General features: G+C 44.8%; 1 protein-coding gene across 3 annotated transcripts in view; it reads left to right on the top strand.

The window, feature by feature from the left end:
* The window catches only part of ASTN1 (astrotactin 1), a 345,878-nt gene that overhangs the window by 229,345 nt on the left and 106,668 nt on the right, over window positions 1–9,865 (top strand). For all 3 annotated transcript variants that reach the window (XM_081493881.1, XM_081493880.1, XM_081493879.1), the window contains exon 9: window positions 6,138–6,212. In XM_081493881.1, the coding sequence (XP_081350007.1) occupies window positions 6,138–6,212 (75 nt within the window). The remainder of the gene's footprint in view (window positions 1–6,137; window positions 6,213–9,865) is intronic.

Raw genomic sequence — 9,865 nt, forward strand, 5'->3', positions numbered from 1 at the left:
ATCATCCCATCGGTCTGGCCGTGCTGGATTCCATTCACGCAGTTGGGTCTAGGATACATAGTGGAAGGAATGCCCAAGCAACCAGTCAAGTCAGGTCAAGGCTATGACCAACTTCTGGCCTAACCAGAAGGAAAAACTAAAGTAAAAAAACTTATGAGAGCTGATGTGTCTTGGGAAAGAGGAGCACGAATTGAGGAGAGAAACAGAAAGCTTAGAAATTTCCAGTGCTTAATGAAGCCTCTGCATAAACTGTTTGGTATTATGTGAGACAGGACAGAGAAGAAAAGGCAAAGACGAGGTTACAAATAGCTCTCAGCCTATCCAGTTTGCACGTGTGACCCAGGGGCTGATGTCTTCCTGTAACAGTGGGGCTCCTTTGTGGTGCAGATTATGTTTCTGCTTGAGATAGTGAACCCCAGATGGCTCCTGTGCTGGCCTGAGAGGCCCCTGAATCTAGGCCATCTGTAGCTGCCCACACAGGAGGACCATCTTCAGGGTCTTGATTTGTCAGACTGGCGATATTGACAAAGAAACAAACAAGCTCTATTCTGACTTCCAATTCTGCTAATTTTCCTAAACCAAGATGTGACTGGGTTGCCCAGTGCAAGACAGAGAATATTGCAGTCCACATTACTTAAGCTGGAGTCAAAAGGCTCAGGTTTTCTTCCAACTACGCTGTTCAGTCTCCTGCCCTGCATCTGGCCTGACGCTATCCTTGGGCTCCGAGGTGGGTACTCTTTCCACAAAACTACTGCCGGTGTAGTCTGTTCTGTAACCTGTTCTTGGTGGGAGGACGAGCTCTTGCCACCACAAGCAGATGGAGCCTGAGGTGGAAATGATCGTTCTGTTTGACACTCCCTGTCCTCCCAGCTCTAGCCCTGGAAACCAAATGAGAGTTGAAGCTGTTTAGATGCCTCTGCTTCCCTGGCCCCAGAGACTGGTCCGGGTTCCTCATCTGATCTGACATAGATCAAGCAATTCTTCCACCGATTATTTTTTCCGTAGATGGGCAGTGTCTCTCTGTGGCCTGAGCTTGTAAAGACATGAACTGGAGCTACAAGAGGCCAAGTCGCCACCATGTGCATAAGCCAGTGTGAAAAAATGGTCCGAGAGAGTGAGAAACAGAGAAGTGGGACAGTTATTAGGGCCTCTAGACCTGTTGCTGGGCATCCCCGTGGCAGCTTCCCTCTGAGCTTGGAGATGTGTATGTATCTTGGGCTCACATGCAGAAAGCCTAATGCAAAGGCCTCTTCCTCTTTCAGTTGGTCTCAGGTAACTCAGCTCTAAGTGTTTTCAGCACTTTTAGGTCTAGCTCTTCATCACTTAGGGATTCCCAGGTGCCTCAGTGGTAAAGAATCTGCCTGCCAATGCAGGAGAGTCAGGTGACTTGGGTTCGATCCCTGGGTCAAGAAGGTCCCCTGGAGGAGGAAATGGCAACCCACTCCAGTATTCTTGCTGGAAAAATCCCACGGACAGAGGAGCCTGGCAGGCTACAGTCTGTGGGGTTGCAACGAGTCGGACGTGACTGAGCGACTAAGCACACATACTTCATCACTTCACCCTGCCTTTTCCTAGGTGGCCCCCTGTGGCCTCTCCACTCACATGCATCAGGCTCCCCTCTGCCACCCCGCCACGCACGGCCGACACCCAGCCCTCCCGGCGCCCAGGGTGAGTGATCTGCTGCTGCCAGGACCACTTAGCTTATCTGCTCCAGTCCCATTCCTCCTCCTTTTTACTCATTCCCTGCTATTTGTCTGGGCGTGCGTGTGTTTCTTCAGAAAGACTATAGATTCCTTTGAGAGCAAGAGTCTCTTTATGCCAGCTCCCGTTGCCTAGTATCACAGTTCACACACAATAGGCCCTCCATAAATATTTGCTAAATAAATCAAATAAGAATCCCCATCTCCCTGACAGATCATCCCTGACTCATGGGAAGGAAATAAGTCAATTCTCTTTTCCTTCCTCGTTGAAGCAATTTGCAGCCTCTCTGACTTCTCTTCCCCTCTCACAGGGCGCCCTTCTCCTCTCTGCATCTCAGGTCAGTGCTGTAGAGTCCCTGTGAAGCAGGGCCCGGGTGGGAGGTGGGAGCGGGGTTTGTCTCCCACACTCATCATTGGCTCCTCTCCAGACAACACAAATACATTTACAAGCTGGGTTAAAGCCTGGTGTGGTACTGTGTTTGCCTCTGAATGGAAGACACTGCTTCCTCATTAAAATTTTGGGAATCTCCTTTTTGTAGTATTTATATTGGATTCAGGTAACTAGTACGTTTCACTTATGTAACAGATGCTTGTATGGCACTCACTGAATGCTGGACACTGTTCGGAACACTTTAATCATAGTAACTAGTTCCACCTCATGATAGCCTTGCCAGGTTGATAAGATTATTACTCTCAGCCTCATTTCACAGATGACGAAATGGGGACACAGAATGATTAAGGGACTTGGTCAAGGTCACATAGCAATTGATGGCTAAGGTGGAATTGGAATAGGCAGGCTGACTCCAGAACCCACATCCTACCCACTGTGTCCTGCTGCCTGTCCCTGTGACCAGGGCGGGGTCCAGATGGTGCATCTGAGTTGCCTTTCTTGACACTCAGGACTCTTGAGAGCAGGAAGTCTCTTTGCCCTGACTACCTGACAGCATGTCAGTGTGTGCTTAATCAGTGTTTCTGGGCTCACTGATTCTTTACCTGTGGCTTTAATACAGGTTTATTTATGTTATTCTATGTAGCTAATTGTCCACACTGTAATCAATGCTAGTCTAAAATTTGGCTCCTCAAAATATATTTTCAAACAACCAAGGAATCATGCCAAGAATTAACTCTAATTACACACTGTACCCATTTTGAGTACTGGAGATGACTTGAAGGCAAAACGTGTGTTGTTTAAAATTATTCAACTGATAGTAAATAAAATATGATTTTGTCCAAAGGAGAGAGAAAGTTGCAGGTCCCTTTTCTCTTTTTGTTGCCCTCTCTAAGTATCTAGGATCAGATGGGACATTTTTTTCTCCTAATTTTTAGTCTTTTTCTTAAATTAGTACGTATTTTTTAGCTGCTCTTAAGCCACACTTACTGTTCAGCAAAAAAGAATCAGATTCAAACCCCACTCTGTGGGTTTACCTCCAATGAACAAAACAAAGATGAAAAACACACTTGGGCTATTTATTTGATGCAGGGGTTTTTCATAGTATGGTGTTTGGATACCTTTTGGAGCCAATTCTAGTTGCCTCAGGGTATTTTTAAGTTGAATTCCAGGAATAAAGTGTTTATAAATAGTGAGCATGAAAAAGGAATGCACTCATCCCAACCACTCCTTTATAGAGACCCAGTGGCCTCACTTTGCAACTACCAACTCCTTCAAGTAGTTAATTGGTTAGCTGGTTAAGTTGGTGTCTCAACCCTATCAGACCCAACACCCTATTTTATGACAAATTTAACTCTTTTTTTAGTAATCTGTAAATGCAATCATATATAATAAAATCTAAATAAATAAAAATTTAATATGAAGTGGTAACAGTAATTAAAAGAGAAGTGATAAATAATTTATAGTAATGTAGCTATTTTAATGTATAAATTCTCTGCAGTATTACAATAGGAGAAATAAAGTTGACAGACATTTGCACCTAATGTAGATTCCCCATAATGTAAAATGTGAAGTAATATGTAATACACAATATATATAAGAGCAATTGGGTTGATATAGACGTGCTGTATTGGTGATTCAAAGACTATGAGCAGCACTGCAAATAATGATGTGATTTTCCAAAATTATGAACAAATCTTGGTAAAATTTCTAAGTAATCTTATATAATCTTCTCTTAATTTACATGGTAGTTATACACCTAGACAATTCATCTTATATTAAAACAGTACAAGCTGCTTTGTGCTTGTGGATAAATGGAGTTAGCATCTAGGCTGAGATAATAATAAGCAGGTTTTTACCTATGTAAATGTGCAGCAAGACATTCAAAAGTCTGCAGGGCCTGGGGGAATTTTCTGTCATGCAGGGCTGTCCTGAACACTGCATTATTCTAGCCTTCTAAATGCCTTCTAAAGAATTTGCCTGCAATGCAGGAGACCCCGGGTCGATTCCTGGGTCAGGAGATCTAATAAGTCAGAAAGATCTTGGGTCAGGAAGATCCACTGGAGAAGGGATAGGCTACCCACTCCAGTATTCTTGGGCTTTCTTTATGGCTCATCTGGTAAAGAATCCGCCTGCAACGTGGGAGACCTGGGTTCGATCCCTGGGCTGGGAAGATCCCCTGGAGAAGGGATAGGCTTCGCACTCCAGTATTCTGACCTGGAGAATTCCATGGACTGTATAGTCCATGGGGTTGCAAAGAGTCGGACACTACTGAGCGACTTTCACACGCTAAATGCCAGTAATATCCTGTAGTCATTGTGTCATTAAACGGCAACTGCCCTAAATTTTCCCTGCTGCTGCTGCTGCTAAGTCGCTTCAGTCGTGTCCGACTCTGTACGACCCCATAGATGACAGCCCACCAGGCTCCGCCATCCCTGGGATTCTCCAGGCAAGAATACTGGAGTGGGTTGCCATTTCCTTCTCCAGTGCATGAAAGGGAAAAGTGAAAGTGAAGTCGTTCAGTCGTGTCCGACTCTTAGCGACCCCATGGACTGTAGCCTACCAGGCTCCTCTGTCCATGGGATTTTCCAGGCAAGAGTACTGGAGTGGGGTGCCATTGCCTTTTCCTAAATTTTCCCTAAATGCCCTCTATTGTTCACACCGTTGACAACAACTGGGTTAATTCCTAGTGTTGGATTTAGTCCCAAATAATTATGTCGATTTACTCTCCTGACTTTCTGTAGTCCTTCAAAGCCAAAGGCATGTCTGCAGTAAAATCCTCAGTAGTTATGTTATTGGGTTGGTATGACTGGTTATGCATGGAGACTGTACATTCCGTGAGAGCAAGGGCCCAGTTCACTCTGTGAGTACCATACCTAGTATCCATACAAGGTTGGGCTTTATAAGTCTTGCTTGAAGGAGTAAATAATTTGGGAGTTGGACATCTGGGTTAGCAAAGAGATATATGCTATTGAAAAGAATAGTTTTGGTAGTTTCAAGTATATGCGACATCCAAATGCTAGGGTGCATGTGTGTGCTTAGTTGCTCAGTGATTGAACCCTTGTCTCTCAGTCTCCTGCATTTGGCAAGCAAGTTCTTTACCACAAGCTCCACCTGGGAAGCCCGCTCACTAGAGAGACTGGTGAAAAGAAAGAGTTAGTCGCTCAGTCATGTCTGACTCTTTGCAACCCCGTGGACTATAGACCGCCAGGCTCCTCTGTCCATGGGATTTCCCAGGCAAGAATACTGGACTGGGTTGCCATTTCCTTCTCCAGGGGATTGTCCCAACCCAGGGATTGAGTCTCCCATATTGCAGGCAGATTCTTTACTGTCTGAGCCACCAGGGAAGGTAGTTAAGTCTTATTCATAAATACCATGGTTGTTTCTGGTTGAATGAGTGATATTGTAATGATTGAAACCATCTGGAACCTGTCAAAAACCCAGAACCTTCATGTCATTTTGAGGGAAAGGGAGCATGATGAGAACCCCATATTAGCTGTGGCTTTGGCCTAAAAGGTTTGCTTCATCTTCACGATGTCTATGAAGCCACTCTCAACAATCCTGTTTTTACAAGTGATAAAATTAGACTAACAAGGCAAATAATCACCCAAAGGCAAATGGCTGACTCAACAGCAGAACAGAGTTTGAACCCAGAACTGTCTGATTCCGGAGGCTTTGTCTTTCCAAGAAATCATACTCCCCCTCTTTCTTCAGTGAGACAAAGCTAAGGATCTGTTAAATCTATATCTGAAAGGCCATAAATTCTGGCTATGACATTATTATAATTTTTCTCTCTATGGAGTTCCAGTTGTCATGTCTATTAAATTCCACTTTCCTGGTGGGTCAGTGATTTTTGGATTGATACTGTTCTTAATTGAGTTTCAGAATTCTGTGTCTTGTGAACTCACATGTAGTGGGATTCTTGAGAACTCGGACTAGGTCCCCTCTGTCATTGGGTCTCCAGAACCTTGGCGTGGTACTAGGCACAGAGTGGACATTTGGGAAATGTTTGTTGATTGACTTTAATTGTGTGCTGTTTCTCCTTTTAGGCCTTGGCCTTACACAATATTTCAGCGAGGCTTTGACCTGGTTTTGGGAGAACAGCCTTCTGATAAAATATTCAGGTAAGTGGTTGTCTAGGGACGTGCTTATGTATCTTGGCAAGCCCCACATCCCACTTCCCACTGAACTTTCTTTCCTAGTGGTAATTTGTAAAATGGGAAACACATGTAGTCATTCTACCCTCCCAGTAAAAGGAACGCTTGGCCCCCTTCATTCAGTGACAGTGTGGAGTGTGTGGAGGATGAATGGATTCTGTTGAGGTCCTGGCTTCCTTCCTTGCCTGCTCTGGAACCCCCACTCTTGGAACCCCCAGATTCCACACTTGTTAAACAGAACTGCATTGCATACCAGGCTCTATTGTTGTGAAGAATACATGAGATAATGTGGGGAAAGCCCCCGGCAAGAAAACTGGCACCGAACAAGCAATTAATGTTAGTTTTTGCCTCTCCATTTTGCATCTAATTTGCACCTTCCACGTAAAGCCTTAAGTTGTTCAGAACGAACCCCTCCCACCTCTACCTCCATCCTTTCTCAGCCATACTTCATTATTATTTTCTTTAATCTACCACCTTCCTCATCAAATTGGATGTTTCCAGTCTCTCCCAAATTTCTACCTACATACCTGGCAATGGTACGTATTAGACAAGTCAGCAGGCAGAGGAAGAATTTGGGTGCCAGCCATGAACTATGGGATTTTCATAAAGTCTAATTCACACCAGACCTTAGCTGGAACACAAGTCTACCTCCGGGCTAAGACTGTATCTTCCATTTATTCTGTCAGTCTATTTTTCACTTAATGTGCATCTGCTGAGTACCCAGCAAGTGCCAGAGATTGTGCTTGTGCTGGCCGTGTGGACATGAGTGCACCTCCCTTCATGAACAAGCCCTCTGGGAGAGACATAAATAGTCCTGCCCAAGTGTCTGATGTCAGAGGAGGCAGTAAGCTAATGCATGGCGTGTTAGAGGAATGACGAGCAAAGAGAAAACTTGCTTCCTGTTCACTGTACTCGAGAGTCTACAGAGTCTTGCCTATTCCCTGCTGCCTTTCCAAAGCCCTGCCCCAGCCCCCACTGTCAGCCAGTCCCAGTCTTGATGATAATCTTTCTCCTGGATTTGCCTTCTTGAGCTGGCTCCTCTGCCTCAGCTTCTCCTGCTCCTTCTCTCTGCCTGGGATGGACTGGGCTCGGCCACTGCCATGCTATCCTAAAGCACCTTTCTAGCTGGGAGTGCAGATTCACAGAACCGCTTCCTCGCAGAGCCTTCCCTGCCCTTTTCTCTCCCGAGTGTCTCTCCTGGGACAGGCTGGGTCTTATTAATGGCCTTGGCCACAGGCGGCTTTTGAGGATTTGTGCTACAAGAGATGTCAGCTGTATTCCTTAGACTATGACTTGAGCATTTAAACTTTCCAACGATGATTTACGATTGGGCAGACTTTTTTTTCCCCTCCTTTTTACCTACTGCTCATCTGTTGGGACCTTCAAAGGGTGATAAAGATAAGGCAGATGGGGAATCTGGTGGGGTTTGATTAACATGGATGAGTTCCCGCTCCCCTAAAAGTCAGAAACTAACACTTTGAAAAACTAGGGCCTCCATGAATTTGCTGTTAGAGAGGAACCTGCACAAAAATCGTGTTTCTACCCCCACAAGCCCCATCTGTTCAAGTTTGTTAGGTACCAACTGGATGTAATACCCACTTACGAGAGAGGGAGTCAGTTGTATGGTTTGACCCAGCGGTCAACTATCTCAGAAGTCGGTGGGTTAATCCATAAGTGATTAATCATTTTGATCCTTAACATGACAGTAACTAAGCTCTCAGATGAGAACATTGGGTCATGATTTCCTTATTTCAGATACTTAGAATTTTAATCAGAACCTTCTGTGATCTGAGTAAACCAACTACCAGTGGCCACTCTGGAAAATTCTGTGACCTGGTCAGTGACTGCAGTTCCTTAAAGGAGCTGAATGACTATTTACTTGGTACTCTGTTCACTTATGATATAGAGTCTTGACATATAGATTGTATATATGATATAGAATCTCGGTGGGACCAGGGCGTGAGTGTTTGTAAAAGCACCACGGTAATTCTAATCTGTACCTGGGATTGAGAAACACTGGCCTGAAGCTTCTCTAATCTATTGCATCAATCCACAATGATCTTCCACCTCCAAATTTGTATATATACTGACTTTAATATGTATGTCAATTATTTATTTCATGTTTATTTTTAATTTGTGTATTTGCTTCTCCAATGAAATGGTTGTCTTCCTGAAGGGAGGGAAGTACCCGTTATGGTTTTAAATATTTAGTATCTATCACACCATTTTGAACAAGCATGTGTGTGCTCAGTCGTTCAGTTGTGTTCGATTCTTTTTGACCCCTTGGACTGTAGCCTGCCAGGCTCCTCTGTCCATGGAATTTTCCAGGCAAGAATACTGGGGTGGGTTGCCATTTCGTACTCCAGGGGATCTTCCCAACCCAGGAATAGAAACCACGTTTCTTGCATCTCCTGTATTGGCAGGTGGATTCTTTACCACTGAGCCACCTGGGAAGCCCTTTGAACATGTAGGTGGTGGTTGAGTGACTAAGTCATGTCCAGCTCTTGTGACCCCATGGACTGTAGCCTACCAGGCTCCTCTGTCCATGGGATTCTCCAGTCAAAAATACTGGAGTGGGTTGCCATTTCCTTCTCCAGGGGATCTTCCTGACCCAGGAATTGAACCGAGGTCTTCTGCAATGCAGGCAGATTCTTTATCAACTGAGCTACAAGGGAAGCCCTTTGAACAAGTAGGTTTTCAGTAAATATCTGTAGATGATCATTTCAAGTATTTCCTAATCAGTTTGAGAAAAGACCTTGAAACCGAACCTTGGTAATCTGTAATCCCAAAGAACACCTTGGGAGGGGTCCAAGCTAGACTCAAAGGGTCCAGGGGAACTGTGAACCTCCAAGATGAGTCTCCTCAGCCAACTCAGCCTGGTGCTGAAGATGGTCTTGCTATGGTATCTAGGATCACTCCATTCCACTAGACCCTCTGGTGGCAGGGGTGAGTACAGACCAAATTTCTCTCTCAAAGACCTTCCTCCCAAGTGTGTACTTGATCTCTTGGAATAAGACCTCCTTCTGGAATGGCCTGCTCTAGGAAAGGGTGCAGATGCCAGGCTAAGAGCGACTTTTCAGTTTTCCCACATTCTGTTTCATGCCAAGCCACAGTGAGAGCACAGGCTTATTCTGTCCAGTGCTTTCTGGCAAACATTTGCTTCTGGACAGAAATTTCAAGTGCCAGTTCAACAAGGCCATGTGCAGGGCTCAGTCCACAGCTGAGCCATCAACTGTGCTGGTCACCACCAGCTGTCATGCGAGAAGGCCCAACCTGGGAAAGCATTCCAGATGTTCACCCAACTTCTGTTTGGTGGCTTTTTGAAGTCCTTCCTGCCAAATCCACATGGATGAGGGACAGATGAGATTTTTAGAATGCAGCTTTTCTCTGACAGTTTGTTCTATATTTGAATTTTGGAGTCACTCAGTACCTTTTTGCAGATAAAAGAAAACTTCAGAATTTCATAGGCATGAGCCAACATGGGCTGGAAAGCGGCTGTGAGCAACACTTGAGAATCAGGCTATCGCCCATCTTTCCCACTTAAGGAGAGGTGACCTTGGGAGGTTGCTAAACTTTTTAAAATATTAGTCAATGCCTTGGTAGAATAGGAGCAAGTGACT

Source organism: Giraffa tippelskirchi, chromosome 5, assembly GCF_054371585.1.
Source record: "Giraffa tippelskirchi isolate mGirTip1 chromosome 5, T2T-mGirTip1v1.2.pri, whole genome shotgun sequence".
Lineage (NCBI taxonomy): Eukaryota > Metazoa > Chordata > Mammalia > Artiodactyla > Giraffidae > Giraffa > Giraffa tippelskirchi.